This window comes from Chiloscyllium plagiosum, unplaced genomic scaffold, assembly GCF_037043375.1.
Source record: "Chiloscyllium plagiosum isolate Xiang-an unplaced genomic scaffold, Cpla_swu_hap1 HiC_scaffold_32, whole genome shotgun sequence".
Taxonomy (NCBI): domain Eukaryota; kingdom Metazoa; phylum Chordata; class Chondrichthyes; order Orectolobiformes; family Hemiscylliidae; genus Chiloscyllium; species Chiloscyllium plagiosum.
The window spans coordinates 49,304,034-49,323,899 of NW_028270170.1; the positions used below are offsets into that span (position 1 = coordinate 49,304,034).

The 19,866-nt window shown below is 45.5% G+C and overlaps 1 protein-coding gene across 2 annotated transcripts in view; it reads left to right on the forward strand.

Moving 5' to 3' along the window:
- LOC122539648 (solute carrier family 15 member 2-like) overlaps positions 1-19,866 on the forward strand; it is a 213,708-nt gene that overhangs the window by 34,715 nt on the left and 159,127 nt on the right. For both annotated transcript variants that reach the window (XM_087977989.1, XM_087977990.1), the window contains exon 2: positions 3,555-3,636. In XM_087977989.1, coding sequence (XP_087834115.1) covers positions 3,576-3,636 — 61 coding nt within the window. In that variant the 5' untranslated portion in view covers positions 3,555-3,575. The remainder of the gene's footprint in view (positions 1-3,554; positions 3,637-19,866) is intronic.

The following is a 19,866-nucleotide window of genomic DNA, read 5'->3' on the forward strand; positions in this document are numbered from 1 at the left end:
CCAGCACATTTATGACAGGTCGAATGGCCACCTTCTGCGTTGTAACAAGTCTATTCTATGATTTTCTTTTCCCCTAAATTGAAAAGACAGTTTGGGAAGAGTGTACATTATTCAAGCAATAACTTGAACTTAAGTTTTAGCACAAAGCGCAACTTTCAAGTTGTGAGTTGGATCAAATAATCATCTCTGCCATTCGGCCTGACAATTCCATTAACTCATCATGCCATCTTCATCCCATTCTTTTCATGTCTTCCATACCATTTTCATGACATGGAAATGCCGGTGTTGCACTGGGATGGACAAAGTCAGAAGTCACACATGACACCAGGTTATAGTCCAACAGTTTATTTGAAATCACAAGCTTTCGGAGCACTGCTTCTTAATCAGGTGGTGTTCATCTGATGAAGGGGCAGAGCTCTGAAAGCTTGTGATTTCAAATAAACCTGTTGGACTATAACCTGGCGTTGTATGACTTAAGACTTCACACCATTTCAAGTCTGCCCTCCCATTCCCAGCTGAAAATGTGTTGCTGGAAAAGCGCAGCAGGTCAGGCAGCATCCAGGGAACAGGAGAATCGACGTTTCGGGCATAAGCCCTTCTTCAGGAATGAGGAAAGTATGTCCAGCAGGCTAAGATAAAAGGTAGGGAGGAGGGACTTGGGGGACGGGGCGTTGGAAATGTGATAGGTGGAAAGAGGTCAAGGTGAGGGTGATAGGTCAGACTGAGGTGGGGGCGGAGAGGTCAGGAAGAAGATTGCAGGTTAGGAAGGCGGTGCTGAATTCGATGGATTTGACTGAGACAAGGTGGGGGGAGGGGAAACGAGGAAACTGGTGAAATCCGAGTTCATCCCTTGTGGTTGGAGGGTTCCTAGGCGGAAGATGAGGCGCTCTTCCTCCAACCGTCGTATTGTTGTGGTCTGGCGATGGAGGAGTCCAAGGACCTGCATGTCCTTGGTGGAGTTGGAGGGGGAGTTGAAGTGTTGAGCCACAGAGTGGTTGGGTTGGTTGGTCTGGGTGTCCCAGAGGTGTTCTCTAAAATGCTCTGCAAGTAGGCGGCCTGTCTCCCCAATATAGAGGAGGCCACATCGGGTGCAGAGGATGCAATAGATGATGTGTGTGGAGGTGCAGGTGAATCTGTGGCGGATATGGAAGTTTCCTTTGGGACCTTGGAGGGAGGTGAGGGGGGAGGTGTGGGCGCAAGTCTTGCACCTCCTGCGGTTGCAGGGGAAGGTGCCGGGAGTGGAGGTTGGGTTGGTGGGGGGTGTGGATCTGACGAGGGAGTCACGGAGGGAGTGGTCTTTACGGAATGCTGATAGGGGAGGGGAGGGAAATATATCCTTGGTGGTGGGGTCCATTTGGAGGTGGTGGAAATGACGGCGGATGATGTGCTGTACATGGAGGTTGGTGGGGTGGTAGTTGAGGACCAGTGGGGTTCTGTCCTGGTGGCGGTTGGAGGGGCGGGGCTCAAGGGCGGAGGAGCGGGAAGTGGAAGAGATGCGGTGGAGGGCATCGTCGACCACGTCGGGGGGGAAATTGCGGTCCTTGAAGAAGGAGGCCATCTGGGTTGTACGTTTTTGGAACTGGTCCTCCTGGGAGCAGATGCGGCGGAGTCGAAGGAATTGGGAATATGGGATGGCGTTTTTACAGGGGGCAGGGTGGGAGGAGAAAGTGAGGTCTGCAGATGCTGGAGATCGGAGCTGAAAATGTGTTGCTGGAAAAGCGCAGCAGGTCAGGCAGCATCCAGGGAACAGGAGAATCGACGTTTCGGGCATAAGCCCTTCTTCAGGAGAAGGGCTTATGCCCGAAACGTCAATTCTCCTGTTCCCTGGATGCTGCCTGACCTGCTGCACTTTTCCAGCAACTCATTTTCAGCAGGGTGGGAGGAGGTGTAGTCCGGGTAGCTGTGGGAGTCGGTCGGTTTGTAGTAGATGTTCCCATTCCCATCCCATCCTTCCTATCAATTCTGGCTCATGCTTCACAAAAACACTGGACTGAAATTTGTTTCCTAGAAACCTAGCCACCACCTCTGAAAGCAGGAGGCAACCCTGCTTAGGTGGGATCCACAAGACATTAGTCTCATCAGGACTGACACATAAAAAACAAAAGAGGTCTAAGGGAGGTTTAGTTCAAAGGAATAAAAATGACAGAAGTGTTGAATAATAACCTCACCTCATGGTTTACCAAGTATTGCCATCATTGTCAGTCTTACCAAACCAGGCTGGTGTCTACCAGACTTAATGATTTATCTGTTCTGGGGTGACTTTGTAAGAAATCTTTCAGTCTTGTCTTTCAGTCAAGAGGCTAAGCCTGTAAGGTGGTATTCTCAAGTCAGATATAACAAGGGTGAATGCGACAGTGAAAGAAGAGTTCAAAAAGGATTAAAATATTTAGGGAAGAAATCAGGAAAATAATTGATAAAGTACTTAAATTTACCGTGTCTTCTGTGTTACATATTCCCTACTAAAAGAAGCAAGCAAATCGATAGCAGCGATGTCATATAAAGATTGACTCAATGATGCCAGAAGACTAGATGACAGCTTAATTTGAAAAGGGCAATGGAACAAGAGAAGAGTAGACTGATAATATTAGTAGTAGCAGGTAATTTGACATCTAAAAGGATGTAACAGAAGAACATGTGGCAACTGAAGATAAAGTGTGAACATGAGTTGTAGGTCATTTCTACAGGCTGTGTAAAGAAATTCTCCCTTACATCACCGCTGCACCCCCTGTTCAAAATTTTAATCCTGGATCCTCCTGTCCTTGTTCTGTTTACTAATGGAGACTGCTTTTCCTTATCTGCCTTAGCCAAATCTTAACATATGCTTTGACATTTTAAAAAAATGATTAATTCATGGTACAGTATATGGGCATCACTGGTTTACCCAGAGTTTATTGTCCATCCCTAATTTCCCTGCAGAAGGTGGGGGTGAGCTGCTGTTGTCCTTAGGATGTAAGTGCTCTTACACCCACAGTGCTATTAGAGAGGAAGTTGCAGTATTTTGACCCAGTGATAGCAAAGCACCATATATTTCCAAGTCAGGATGTTATGTGACTCGGAGAGGTTTTTCCAGGTGATAGTGTCCTGCTGTTCTTGTCCTTTGAAGTGATAAAGGAGGTGAGTTTGAAAGGTGCTCTCAAAGGAGCCTTGGTACGTTCCTGCAGTCCATGTTCTAGCTGGTACATGCTGCTGCCATTGTGTATTAGTGGTGAAGGGTGAATGTGGAAGTTGTTGGAAGAGGCAGTGGGGGTCTTTTGCCAGTTTTCCAGTCAGCTGATGATGTCCCTGTCACCACTACAGACTTGTTTCTGAAGAATTGGGGAGGAACGTAACATGTGTTGAGCTATAAATGGTTCTAGGTTTCTGAGATATGTTAATACGAACCATCAGATCATGTTTGTGAGTGTTTTCATGTCTATGCATATTTAACATTTGTATTTGTAGTACATATATACATATTCAATATTTGTAACACACATATATAACGAGATGTTTTAGTCTCTCTCTCTCTGTATTATTCACTGTACCTCTAACCAGTTTTCCTTCTGAATCTGCAGCTGTTTTGTTATGATTTGACCATGCCTGCATATGAGAACTTGGATGATCACAGTATAGCAGGGAGCAACAGCGTGGAGCCAGGTACAGTCTGAATCCATTTGAATCTTACCGTTGGCTAATTGCCAAATTCTAGTTGCCAATTTCAGTACTATCCTGCACTATACCACCTCACATCCAGAAAATCAATAGCAATACTGGAACTTCCTTACCAAATTAAAATCTCTCAATTAACCTTAAACATTTCAATCAACTCTTAGCCTTCACAGCCCTTTTCATGAAGGAGTTTGAGATTTTCACTACCTTTTGAATGAAAAATTGCATCCTGATTTGACTCCTGAATGTTCTAGATTGTCTCTCTCATTCTGGTTTTCCACGTCAGAGGAAATGAATTCTTTATACCCTGTTGAAGTATTAAATCATTTCAAAGATCACGATTAGATCTCCTCTCAACTTTCTATATTTAGAGCAATTTAAGAATCAGGTCAGTGCAATTTAGAACATTGTACATTACAGTGCGGTATAGGCCCTTCAGCCCACGATGTTGCACCGACCTGTGGAGCCAACCTGAAGCCCATCTATCCTACACTATTCCATTCTCATCCACATGTTTATCTAATGACCATTTAAATGCCCTTAAAGTTGGTGAGTCAACTACTATTGCAGGCAGTGTGTTCCACACCCCTACTACTCTCTGAGTAAAGAAACTACCTCTGACATCTGTCCTATATCTATCACCCCTCAATTTGAAGCTATGTTCCCTCATCACCATCCAAGGAAAAAGGCTCTCACTGTCCACCCTATTTAACCCTCTGAGCATCTTATATGTCTCAATTAAGTCACCTCTCAACCTTCTCTCTTACTAAAACAGCCTCAAGTCCCTCAACCATTTCTCATAAGACCTTCCCTCCATACGAGGCAACATCCTAGTAAATCTCCTTTGAACCCTTTCCAAAGCTTCCACATCCTTCCTATAATGCGGTGACCAGAACTGTACACAATACTCCAAGTGCAGCTGCACCAGAGTTTTGTACAACTGCAGCATGACCTCATGGTTCTGAAACTCGATCCCTCTACTAATAAAGACTAACACACCGTATGCCTTCTTAACAACTCTATCAACCTGGGTGGCAACTTTGAGAGATCCATGTACCTGGACACTGAGATCTCTCTGCTCATCTATGCTACCAAGAATCTTACCATTAGCCCAGTACACTGCATTCCTGTTACTCCTTCCAAAGTGAATCACCTCATACTTTTTTGCATTAAACTCTATTTGCCACCTCTCAGCCCAGTTCTGCAGCTTATCTATGTCCCTCTGTAACCTACAATATTCTTTGGCACTATCTACAACTCTACTGACCTTGGTATCATCCGCGAATTTACTAACGCATCCTTCTACGCCCTCATATACACCACTAGTAACTGAACTCCAGGATGAACATTTCCCATCAACTACCACCCACTGTCTTCTTTCAATTCGCCAATTTCTAATCCAAACCGCTAAATCACCCTCAATCCCATGCCTCTGTATTTTGTGCAGTAGCCTACCATGAGTAATCTTATCAAACACCTTACTGAATTCCATATACACTACATCAACCACTTTCCTCTTATCCACCTGTTTGGTCACCTTCTCAAAGAACTCAATAAGGTTTCTGAGGCACAACTTACCCTTCACAAAACTATGTTGACTATCCCTAATCAACTTATTCATCTCTAGCTGATTATAAATCCTATTGCTTATAACCTTTCCCAACACTTTATCCACAACTGAAGTAAGGCTCACTGGTCTACAATTACCAGGTTTGTCTCTACTTCCCTTCTTGAACATGGTGACAACATTCTTGTCGACATGACGGCATAAAGATCAAAGCCAAAGGTTCTGCAATCTCCTCCCTGGCTTCCCAGAGAATCCTAGGATGAATCCCATCCAGCCCAGGGTACTTATCTATTTTCACACTTTGCAGAATTGCTTACACCTCCTTCTTTCGAACGTCAATTCCATCTAGTCTAGCAGTTTCTATCTCAGTATTCTCCTCAACAGCATTGTCTTTTTCCAGTATGAATACTGATGAAAAATATTAATTTATTGCTTCCCCTATCTCCTCGGACTCCATGCATAACTTATCACTACTATCCCTGATTTCTCCTAGTCTTTCTTGGACCATTCTTTTATTCCTGACATACCTATAGAAATCTTTAGGGTTTTCCTTGATCTCATTTGCCAACGACTTCTCATGTCCCTTCCTGGCTATTTTTAGCTCTCTGTTTAGGTCTAGCTTGTAACTCTCAGGCGCCTTAACTGAGCCATCACATTTCATCCTAACATAAGCCTCCTTCTTCCTCTTGACAAGAGCTTCAACTTCTTTCGTAAACCATGGATTCACGTGTTCGACCACTTCCTCCCTGCCTGACAGGTATGTACTTATCAAGGACCCACAGTAGCTGTTCCTTGAATAAGCTCCACAATTCAATTGTGCCAATCCCCTGCAGTTTCCTTTCCCATCTTGTGCATCCTAAATCTTGCCTAATCGCATCATAATTGCCTTTCCCCCAGCTGTAGTATATACCTATCATTTTCCTTCGCTAAAGTAAACATAACCGAATTGTGGTCACTATCACCAAAGTGCTCACCTACCTCCAAATCTAACACCTGACCAGGTTCATTACCCATTACCAAATCCAATGTGGCCTCACTCCTTGTTGGCCTGTCTACATACTGTGTCAGGAAACCATCCTGCACACTTTGGACAAAACCTGACTCACCTAAACTACTTGAACTATAGTATTTCCAGTCAATATTTGGAAAGTTAAAGTCCCCCATAACAACTACCCTGTTACTCATGCTCCTATCCAGAATCATCTTTGCTATCCTTTCCTCTCCATCCCTGGAACTATTTGGAGGCATATAGAAAACTCACAACAGGTCAATTCTCCTTTCCTGTTCCTAACCTCAGCCCATGCTACCTCAGTAGATGAATCCTTTCTGCTATTGTAATACTGTCCTTGACTAACAATGCCACACCTCTCTCTCTTTTACCATCTTCTCTGTTCTTACTGAAACATCTGGATCCCGAAACCTGCAACAACCATTCCTGTCCCTGCTCTACCCATGTCTCCGAAATGGCCACATCATTGATGTCCCAGGTACCAACCCATGCTGCATGTTCACCCACATTTTTCTGGATGCTCCTGGCGTTGAAGTAAACACACTTCAAACCATCTTTCTGCTTGCCGGTGAACTCTTGTGATCTTGAAAACCTCATTTCTGACCTCACTGCTCTCAACCTCTTGGACACTGGAACTACAACTTAGGTTCCCACCCCCCCCCTGCTGAATCAGTTTAAACCCTCCTGAAGAGCATTAGCAAATGTTTCCTCCAGGATATTGGTAACCCTCTGGTTCAGGTGCAGACCATCCCATTTGCAGAGGTCCCACCTACTCCAGAATGAGCCCCAATTATCCAGGCATCTGAAACCCTCCATCCTGCACCCTCCCTGTAGCCAAGTGTTCAACCCCTCTCTCTCCCTATTCCTCACCTCGCTAGCATGTGGCATAAACAACAAACCAGAGACAACAACTCTGTTTGTTCTAGCTCTAAACTTCCACCCTAGCTCCCTGAATTTCTGCCTTAAATCCCCATCTTTCTTCCTACCTATGTTATTAGTAACTATGTGGACCATCCCCTCAAGGATCCCGAAAACACGGTGTGAGACATCATGACCCCTGGCACCAGGGAGACAACACACCAACTGCTCGTCTCTCTTGTTTCACAGAACCTCCTATCTATCCCCCTAACAATGGAGTCCCCAGTGACTAATGTTCTCTCATCTCCCCCTTCCCTTCTGAGCAACAGGGACAGACTCCGTGCCAGGGACCTGTAGCCAGTGGCTTTTCGACATGTCTGCAGCACTTGTCCTTCGAGATGTTAGAGTTCACAGGTTTGATAGGTGCTGTGCAAGGAGGCTTTCAGTTACCACTATGATTTATAACACTGGTACACCCTCCTGCTACAGTGCGTCACTGATGGAATGAGTGGTTGTTGGAGGTGGCAGTTGTGATACTGATCAAGCAAGCTACTTTGTTTTGGATGATATTGAGCTTCTCGAATGTTGTTGGATTTGCACTCATCCAGGCAAGTAGTGAGTATTCCATCTCACACCAGACTTGTGTCTCTTTATATGGTTAAAAATTACACAGTACCAGGTTATAATCCAACAGGTTTATTTGGAAACACGAGCTTTCAGAGCGCTTCTCCCTCAAAGAATTTATCACAAAAGATTACCATGTCATGCAACTGATGCGATATATTGAACAAACCTAGATTGCTGCTAAGTCTTTCATCTTTTAGAATGGGTTGCAAGTTTTGGTTCATTAGTATTTAAATCCCAGAACTTCTTTTAAGTCACATTCTTGAGATATAAGGTTTTATAAAAAAAGGTGACATTTCAGCTCAGACAATGCATTAAAGGTGTAAGGTTAGAGTCTGTCTGTCTCCCAGGCTTGAGTCAGACTGGATCTATTTCCAAAATAGGAATTCCAAAATGTTACATGGATTAACTTTGTGTGCTTTTTGTGCAAAATAGAATGTATCTGCAAATACAATTCTTCAGATGCAAATTTACCCCATAGACTTAACTATGTGTGTGCATGCATGACAGAGAGAGTGAGAGAGTCAGTGTGTGTATGTGAGTGTGTGTGTGTGTGAGTGTGACTGCGTGTGAGAGAGTGTGTGTTTATGTGTGCGAGTGAGATGGAGTATAAGCCTGTGAGAGGGTGTGTGTGTGTGGGTGTGAGTGTGGGGGTATATGTGTGTGTGTCTGAGAGAGAGAGTGCGTATGAGAGAGGGTCTACATGAATGTGTGTGTAGGGAAGAGTGGGTATGTATGTCACCTGTAGTGTGACCCCATTTAAATTATCTCGAGAATGTGACTTAATAGAAGTTTTGTAATTTACATATTAATGAACCAAAACCTGCAACCCATTCTAAAAGAAACTTAACAGCAATCTAGGTTTGTTCAATATATTGTTTCAGTTGCATGACATTGTAATCTTTTGCTATAAATTCTGTGTCTTATAGTCCTGCTCCACAGCTACCTGATGAAGGAAAAGCGTTCTGAAAGCTCGTACTTCCAAGCAAACCTGTTGGACTATAACCTGGTGTTGTGTGAGTTTTAACTTTGTCCACCCCAGTCCAACACTGGGACCTGTACATCTTTATATGGTAACAGGCTTTGGAGAGTCAGGAGGTATTAAACTCCCGTAGAATTCTTAGCGTCTGATCTGATCTTATAGTCACAGTACGGTATTTATATGGGTACACCAGTTCCGTTTGTGGTCACTGTAACTCCAAGATGTTGGTGGTGTAAGATTCAGCAATTGTAATAATATTTATTGATAAGGAGATATGGCTGGGTTGTGGAGATGATGGATGCCTTCTTACTAAAATCACAATACTCAAAATTTTTTAAAACACTCCCTCAAAGTGCAACATCTTACACACAACCAAAAGGTGACCCAATTTTGACCCACCTCATCAATCATTACAAGCTCAAAAGTCAGGATGTCCTGACTATTATGTTCAAAGCTCCTTCAATACTGAAGCAGTCCACGTCTTCTTAAAGTATTCAGCAAGGAGCTGATATGACAAATAACATACATGCTGCATAAATGCTGGACAGTGATTACCTTCAATAAGAATCTCCTCTTCATTTATAACAGTCTCCTCAGGACACAGTTGCTGAATTGCCCACCATCAGTATCCTGGGAAGTCACCATTGACCAAAAAGATGAGGAAGGGGGTTAGGAAGGAGTGTAGCATGGTTACCTTCATTGCTCAGACCTTTGAGTATAGGGAGTTGGAAGGCCATGTTGAGGTTGTACAGGATGTTGATGAGGCCTCTTCTGGAGTAGTGTGTCCAGTCTGGGCTCCCTATTATAGCCAGGATATTATTAAGCTTGAGAGGGTTCAGAAAAGATTTACCAGGAGGTTACCAGAAATGTAGGATTTGGGTTATAAAGAGAGGCTGGATAAGGTGGGACTGTTTTCACTGGAGTGTAGGAGGTTGTGGGGCAACTTTATGGAGGTTTATAAAATCGTACATAAATATCTATTTATAAAGTATAGATAAGATGAATTACAAGTATCTTTTCCCTAGGGTGGGGATTTCAAGACTGGGGGGCACATTTTTAAGGTGAGAGGAGAAAGATTTAAAACAAACATGAGGGGCAATGTTTTTACAGAGTGGTTCATGTGTGGAATGAACTTTCAGAGGTTTAAAAGACATTTGGATAAGTACATGATTAGGAAAGGTTTGGAGGGATATGGGTCAGGAACAGGCAGCTGGGACTAGTTTAGCTTGGGATTACGGTCGGCATGGACTGGTTGGACCGAAGGGCTCCTTCTGTGCTGTCTAACTCTATGGCTCAATGGCTTTTTCTTTGCCCAGAACAGTTTATGTTGGATGGATGGTCATTAATGAAATGACTACTGATTGGATCTGGAATGCTACCCTATGTCTGAATGTGCAATGCTACTCTGATATTGATGCAATTTTAATGAAAGGGGCACCTAGCGGTGTGGGTGTTTTCTGATTCATGCAAATTAAATTAATTATCATATTTCACTCCTCTGAAAAGTCTAATCTCCTTGGGGGAGCCCGTATTTCAGGTTTTCAGCTTATGTCCTGCGAAAGACAGATATTTTAGTAATAAACTCATCAAAGATCAGGAATAGCTTCATCACTGAGATCAGGAGGGGAGTGGCTGGTACCTGTGTCGAGTCTTTAGTGCTCCCTGTGAATATACTGCTTCCAGCTCGGCGTTTGTGTTTTACTGCACAGCCCGACTTTAATATGTTCATTAGTCTGGAGGACAAGGCCTTCTTAACTTAGTCAATACCACAAAATCTGCAAGAGAAGAGCAAAATGGCTCTCCCCTGTTAGCTCAGAGCTCAGGTATTCATATTGCTAAGCATTGAGGCTGGTGACAGCTCAGGTACTTTGATGCAACCTGTGTAGTCTGTAAGAAGTATTGTGAATATATACCAGAGAGGGGCAAAGTGGGACAGGATGTCTTCTAATCACCCTGACATGAGCTGTTAGAGAATTTGTGATGGCAGCGAGTGTGGGACCAGTGGTGAGAGATGGTGCCAAAGCCTAGCAACTTGGTGGGGCCACTAGTGCAGGAATCCAAGTGGTCGCTGCAGCACAGGCTTTCAAGGTGGCGGTGCAGCTGGGTGGCCTCGATTGGAATTTGGATGGGCTTCTGCAGCGGTGATGCGGTAGGCCTGAATCGGTATTCCGGGCAGGTCGATGGTGGTTTCAGTGGCAGTGGCCTGGCAGGCCTGGTGTGGTATTCCTGTAACGGCAGTAACGGCGATGGTTACCCCGCAGCAGGGCTCCTGCAGTGGACTGTGATGCTGGTCATTGATGGGCCTTGAACCCGTAGTGGAGACACCCCCTCCATATGGAACAGATCGAACAGGTGGGAATTGAACCTTGGTTGTTGTGGAGTCACAAGACTTAAATGATAGATCACTGAGTCAATGAAAAGTCTCCACGCATTGTGTAGTGTGGCGCTAGGAGACAGTTTCAACTTGGTTTCCCAAAGCATAGCTAGAAAGTTGAGGAAAGGCGACGTGGTCACAAACAAAACTGCTGAGAGGCTATATGCTTCTAACTTGGTTTGTATCATATATGGTTTTGAGGTGGTAGGAGGATTAGGAACTGCTGATAGTGCAGGTGTGGATTAGTTGGGGATGATCAAGATTGAAAGAAACAGCTGCTGATGGTGGCTGTGTAGTGCCTAGACATAGTCAGTTCTGTCTTTGGCCTGGTGAGCAATTTTCACCAAAATATTGGCCAATTTGCCTGACCAGTCTGAGAACAGACTCACCATTGGGTGAAAGTGAGGACTGCAGATGCTGGAGATCAGAGCCAAGATTAGAGTGATGCTGGAGAAGCACAGCAGGTCAGGTAGCATCCAAGGAGCAGGAGAATCGACATTACAGAATTCCTGATGAAGGGCTTATGCCTGAAACGTCGATTCTCCTGCTCCTCGGATGCTGCCTGACCCACTGTGCTTTTCCAGCATCACTCTAACCACCATTGAGTGACTCCATTTCAATTTTTGTAGCTGATTGGATCACCTGCAAGAAAACTGCAAGAGTTAATTAGAGTTACTGACTGTGGTTGGATATATTCTTGGAGATTCCATCCAACACCTCCAGTGGCCTCCTGCCTTTTCCCTGCTGCGTCACCCAGTTAGGACACCAGACAGAAAATTGCAGATTCTTCAAATAATTTATAAAGCAGTGAAGGAAACAGGATTTCAGAACTGGGAGAAATGTGTAGAATTTGAAAGAAGCACACCCATGGATCCTGGGAAATTGTTCACATGCACAATCATTAAACAATTCACTAAAGAAGCAGGTTCTCTAACACTTTCTGTATGTTTTATTTCAGTTCTTTGTTTTGCTTTCATCTTTAGTCCACAACCACATCTCTTCCAGATATGTTCACCCTGAAGAATTTCTGCTCCTGTCTCCGACAGGATTCCCAGCTAAATCTTCCTTGTTGTTCATCATCAAGCACACATGCTCACACATGCGTCCATGGACTCATAATCACATACATATGTTCACATCCTCACGCTTACGCACACATGATCATGCACACATGCTCTCATGTAAGTTCATATGCACACGTGAAATGCATACTGGCGATGTTGGGGAAGTCCAGAACAAGGGGTCACAGTCTAAGAACGAGGGGTAAGCCATGAAGCACTGAGATGAGGAAGAATTCCTTCACTCAGGGAGTTGTGAACCTGTGGAATTCTCTCCCACAGGAAGCTGTTGGGGCCGGTTCATTAGATATATTCAGGAGGGAGCTGCATGTGGCCCTTGGGGCTAAAGGGATTGAGGGGGATGGGGAGAGGGTGGGAATGGGATACTGAGAATGCATGGTCAGCCATGATTATATTAAATGGTGGTACAGACACGAAGGGCCGAATGGCCTCCTCCTGCAACTATTTTCTATGTTTTCAAGTTTACAGATTGATGCATGCTCAAAGAATTGTACACATGGGCACACACACACACACACACAAACACACACACACACACTCTCTCAGACACACACACACTCTCTCTCACACACACACTCACACTCACACTCTCTCTCAGACACATACACACACACACACTCTCTCACACACACACACACTCTCTCAGACACACACTCACACTCTCTCTCAGACACATACACACACACACACACTCTCTCTCTCACACACACACACACACACTCTCTCACACACACACTCACACTCTCTCTCAGACTCATACACACACACACACTCTCTCTCACACACACACACACTCTCTCACACACACACACACACTCTCTCTCAGACACACACACACTCTCTCTCTCTCAGACACACACACACTCTCTCTCAGACACACACACAAACACACACACACGCTCTCTCTCAGACACACACACACTCTCTCTCAGACACACACACACAAACACACACACACTCTCTCAGACACACACACACGCTCTCTCAGACACACAAACACACACACACTCTCTCAGACACACACACACTCTCTCTCAGACACACAAACACACACACACTCTCTCAGACACAAACACACACACACACTCTCTCAGACACACACACACACACACACTCTCTCAGACACACACACACTCTCTCAGACACATACATACACTCTCTCTCAGACACACACACACACTCTCTCAGACACACACAAACACACACACTCTCTCTCAGACACACACACACACTCTCTCAGACACACACACACATTCTCTCAGACACACACACACACTCTCTCTCAGACGCACACACACATACTCTCTCAGACACACCCACACACACTCTCAGACACACGCACAAATACACACACTCACAAACACACACACATACACACACACTCTCTCAGACACACACACACTCATACTCTCTCAGGCACACACAAACACACACACACTCTCAGACACACACAAACACGCACACTCACAGTCTCTCAGACACACACACTCTCTCTCTCTCTCTCAGACACACATACACACTCTCTCTCTCAGACACACACTCTCTCAGACACACACACACAAACACACTCTCTCTCTCAAACACACACACACTCTCTCAGACACACACACACTCTCTCTCTTTCAGACACACACACACACTCTCTCTCTCTCACACACACACACACTCTCCCTCTCTCTCTCTCTCTCTCTCTCAGATACACACACTCACTCAATGCAGGTCAATCACATCAATATATATCCTGTCAGCACTAGTACAGGAACTGATCTCTGCACAAACTTGTGACTAAGCTTCGTAACAGATTCAAATTCAGTAATTAGTTGCTGTAAGAGTATTATTATATTGAGAAGCTTTTGTTATTCTCTTGGCCAACACCCACATGATGGGAATAGTTTTTATTGAGCAATACAAATACCTTGGAGGAAGTTCAACCTAAAAGTGTTTTAAGAATCCACAGTAACAAATCCACCAGACCACACCCCAGTAACATGAAGCACCAGTCAATTCTCATTGTGTTGAAGGGGATTGTCCTGAACCACAGGAATGCTCATGAGGTCATTTAATGGGAGATTTTCAAACCATGTAATTATTTATTAACACAATTACTATTACACTGGTTTGCATAACCTGGTTTAGTGGCATATCCAAGGTGATCATATTTAGCTTCTGTGATGAATTTCTGACTTCCCCATGAGATCATACTGCGAGATGGGCAGTAATCTGATTTTAGGCATTTCTCTTTACACAATTATTATTATCGCCCAAAGACCTTCCAGGCATCCTTAAAAGATTTATCACTTCAATGTGAGTAATTTAACTGATGCCCAAATGTATATGGGTGAGTTTCCTTCTCAGTAAACCTCCAGACCTTACTACAACAGGGATCAAACTATACGATAATGCAGAAAGACGTCATTTGGCCTATCATGTCCAGGGTGATTCATTGCAAGAGCAGTTGAAGCACACACCCTGCCCTTCCACGTAGACTGACAAATAGATCCTTTTCAGGTACTTATTAATTGCTTTTCAAAAGCCATGAATGAATCTGTTTTGATCACACTTTTAGGCACTGCATTCCAAATCCTAACTACTTAATAGATGCGAAAATCAATTTAATCTGATGTTAAGAGTTTGACATAGAACACAGCACAGTGCAGGCCTTTTGACCCTCAATGTTGTGCCAGCCTATTATCTTACTCTAAGATCAAACTAACCTACACACCCGTCGTTTTACTATCATCCATGTGCCTATCCAAGAGCTGTTTAAATACTCAGGAGATTCTCTGTCAACCATTTCAGAGTGATTATGATTACTGACTGTCCTATTCATCAGAGTGGAAGAGTGTGGTGCTGGAAAAGCACAGTCGGTCAGGCAGCATCCGAGGAGGAGAAGAGCTCATCAGGATGAAGAGCTTATGCTTGAAACAGCAATTCTCCTGCACCTTGCATGCTGCCTGAGCAGCTGTGCTTTTCCAGCACCACACTCTTTGACCTTGATCTCCAGCATCTGCAGTCACCACTTTCTCTCTGTCCCATTCAGCAGCTCAGATCTCCGATGTTCTCAGGAGTTTCTCATTTAACACAACTCATGAGCAGACAGTGACCTTGGAAAGCAGGTGAAAGCAAATTGCTTAATCAATATCCACAGTGCAATTTACAGAAACAGATAATCATCTTGGAGACTGGGAGACTGGGGTATGCACACTGGAATGGACAATGGTCACAGTGCTGGCTGGGTGTGCACAGACTGAAATAGACAGTGATCACAGTGCTGGCTGGGGGTGTACAGACCAGAATAGACAGTGATCACAGTGCTGGCTGGGTGTAAACAGACTGGAATAGACAGTGATCACAGTGCTGGCTGGGTGTAAACAGACTGGAATAGACAGTGATCACAGTGCTGGCTGGGTGTATACAGACTGGAATAGACAGTGATCAAAGTGCTGGCTGGGGGTATGCAGACTGTAATAGACAGAGAACACAGTGCTGGCTGGGGGTATGCAGACTGTAATAGACAGTGATTACAATGCTGGCTGGGTGTGTACAGACTGTAATAGACAGTGATCACAGCTGCTGGCTGGGTGTGTACAGACTGTAATAGACAGTGATCACAGTGCTGGCTGGGGGTATGCAGACTGGAATAGACAGTGATCACAGTGCTGGCTGGGTGTATACAGACTGGAATAGACAGTGATCACAGTGCTGGCTGGGGGTGTGCAGACTGGAATAGACAGTGATCACAGTGCTGGCTGGGAATATACAGACTGGAATAGACCGTGATCACAGCGCTGGCTGGGGGTATGCAGACTGTAATAGACAGTGATCACAGTGCTGGCTGGGGGTGTACAGACTGTAATAGACAGTGATCACAGTGCTGGCTGGGGGTATGCAGACTGTAATAGACAGTGATCACAGTGCTGGCTGGGGGTATGCAGACTGGAATAGACAGTGATTACAATGCTGTCTGGGTGTGTACAGACTGTAATAGACAGTGATCACAGTGCTGGCTGGGGGTATGCAGACTGGAATAGACAGTGATCACAGTGCTGGCTGGGGGTATACAGACTGTAATAAACAGTGATCACAGTGCTGTCTGGGGGTGTACAGACTGGAATAGACAGTGATCACAGCACTGGCTGGGGTTATGCAGATTGTAATAGACAGTGATCACAGTGCTGGCTGGGCGTGTACAGACTGGAATAGACAGTGATCACAGTGCTGGCTGGGGGTGTACAGATTGGAATAGACAGTGATCACAGCACTGGCTGGGCGTGTACAGACTGTAATAGACAGTGATCACAGTGCTGGCTGGGGGTATGCAGACTGTAATAGACAGTGATCACAGTGCTGGCTGGGTGTGTACAGACTGTAATAGACAGTGATCACAGTGCTGGCTGGGGGTATACAAACTGGAATAGACAGTGATCACAGTGCTGGCTGGGGGTATACAGACTGGAATAGACAGTGATCACAGCACTGGGTGGGGGTGTACAGACTGTAATAGACAGTGATCACAGTGCTGGCTGGGGTTATGCAGACTGTAATAGACAGTGATCACAGCACTGGCTGGGGGTATGCAGACTGTAATAGACAGTGATCACAGTGCTGGCAGGCGGTATGCAGACTGTAATAGACAGTGAACACAGCACTGGCTGGGGTTATGCAGATTGTAATAGACAGTGATCACAGTGCTGGCCTGGTGTATACAGACTGGAATAGACAGTGATCACAGTGCTGGCTGGGGGTGTACAGACTGGAATAGACAGTGATCACAGTGCTGGCTGGGTGTGTACAGACTGGAATAGACAGTGATCACAGCGCTGGCTGGGGGTATGTAGACTGTAATAGACAGTGATCACAGTGCTGGCTGGGTGTATACAGACTGGAATAGACAGTGATCACAGTGCTGGCTGGGGGTGTACAGACTGTAATAGACAGTGATCACAGTGCTGGCTGGGGGTATGCAGACTGTAATAGACAGTGATCACAGTGCTGGCTGGGGGTATGCAGACTGGAATAGACAGTGATTACAATGCTGTCTGGGTGTGTACAGACTGTAATAGACAGTGATCACAGTGCTGGCTGGGGGTATGCAGACTGGAATAGACAGTGATCACAGTGCTGGCTGGGGGTATACAGACTGTAATAAACAGTGATCACAGTGCTGTCTGGGGGTGTACAGACTGGAATAGACAGTGATCACAGCACTGGCTGGGGTTATGCAGATTGTAATAGACAGTGATCACAGTGCTGGCTGGGCGTGTACAGACTGGAATAGACAGTGATCACAGTGCTGGCTGGGGGTGTACAGATTGGAATAGACAGTGATCACAGCACTGGCTGGGTGTGTACAGACTGTAATAGACAGTGATCACAGTGCTGGCTGGGGGTATGCAGACTGTAATAGACAGTGATCACAGCACTGGCTGGGGTTATGCAGATTGTAATAGACAGTGATCACAGTGCTGGCCTGGTGTATACAGACTGGAATAGACAGTGATCACAGCGCTGGCTGGGGGTATACAGACTGGAATAGACAGTGATCACCGTGCTGGCTGGGGGTATGTAGACTGTAATAGACAGTGATCACAGCACTGGCTGGGTGTATACAGATTGTAATAGACAGTGATGACAGTGTTGGCTGGGTGTATACAGACTGGAATAGACAGTGATCACAGTGCTCCCTGGGCGTGTGCAGACTGGTCTAGACAGTGATCACAGTTCTGGCTGGATGTATACAGACTGGATTAGACAGTGATCACAGTGCTGGCTGGGGATATACAGACTGGAATCGACAGTGATCACAGCACTGGCTGGGTGTATATAGACTGGAATAGACAGTGATCACAGTGCTGGCTGGGGGTGTACAGACTGGAATAGACAGTGATCACAGCACTGGCTGGGGGTATGCAGACTATAATAGACAGTGATCACATTGCTGGCTGGGGGTGTACAGACTGTAATAGACAGTGATCACAGTGCTGGCTGGGGGTGTACAGACTGTAATAGACAGTGAACACAGTGCTGGCTGGATGTATACAGACTGGATTAGACAGTGATCACAGTGCTGTCTGGGGATATACAGACTGGAATCGACAGTGATCACAGAGCTGGCTGGGGGTATACAGACTGGAATAGACAGTGATAACAGTGCTGGCTGGGTGTATACAGACTGGAATCGACAGTGATCACAGAGCTGGCTGGGGGTATACAGACTGGAATAGACAGTGATCACAGTGCTGGCTGGGTGTATACAGACTCGAATCGACAGTGATCACAGTGCTGGCTGGATGTATACAGACTGGATTAGACAGTGATCACAGTGCTGTCTGGGGATATACAGACTGGAATCGACAGTGATCACAGAGCTGGCTGGGGGTATACAGACTGGAATCGACAGTGATCACAGAGCTGGCTGGGGGTATACAGACTGGAATAGGCAGTGACCACAGTGCTGGCTGGATGTATACAGACTGGATTAGACAGTGATCACAGTGCTGTCTGGGGATATACAGACTGGAATCGACAGTGATCACAGAGCTGGCTGGGGGTTTACAGACTGGAATCGACTGTGATCACAGTGCTGGCTGGGGGTATGTAGACTGTAATAGACAGTGATCACAGTGCTGGCTGGGTGTGTACAGACTGGAATAGACAGTGAACACAGCGCTGGCTGGATGTATACAGACTGGATTAGACAGTGATCACAGTGCTGTCTGGGGATATACAGACTGGAATCGACAGTGATCACAGAGCTGGCTGGGGGTATACAGACTGGAATAGACAGTGATCACAGTGCTGGCTGGGTGTATACAGACTGGAATCGACAGTGATCACAGTGCTGGCTGGATGTATACAGACTGGATTAGACAGTGATCACAGTGCTGTCTGGGGATATAAGGACTGGAATCGACAGTGATCACAGAGCTGGCTGGGGGTATACAGACTGGAATCGACAGTGATCACAGAGCTGGCTGGGGGTAGACAGACTGGAATAGACAGTGAACACAGTGCTGGCTGGATGTATACAGACTGGATTAGACAGTGATCACAGTGCTGTTTGGGGATATACAGACTGGAATCGACAGTGATCACAGAGCTGGCTGGGGGTATACAGACTGGAATAGACAGTGATCACAGTGCTGGCTGGGTGTGTACAGACTGGAATAGACAGTGATCACAGCACTGGCTGGGTGTTTACAGACTGTAATAGACAGTGATGACAGTGTTGGCTGGGTGTATACAGACTGGAATAGACAGTGATCACAGTGCTCCCTGGGCGTGTGCAGACTGGTCTAGACAGTGATCACAGTTCTGGCTGGATGTATACAGACTGGATTAGACAGTGATCACAGTGCTGGCTGGGGATATACAGACTGGAATCGACAGTGATCACAGCACTGGCTGGGTGTATATAGACTGGAATAGACAGTGATCACAGTGCTGGCTGGGGGTGTACAGACTGGAATAGACAGTGATCACAGCACTGGCTGGGGGTATGCAGACTATAATAGACAGTGATCACATTGCTGGCTGGGGGTGTACAGACTGTAATAGACAGTGATCACAGTGCTGGCTGGGGGTGTACAGACTGTAATAGACAGTGAACACAGTGCTGGCTGGATGTATACAGACTGGATTAGACAGTGATCACAGTGCTGTCTGGGGATATACAGACTGGAATCGACAGTGATCACAGAGCTGGCTGGGGGTATACAGACTGGA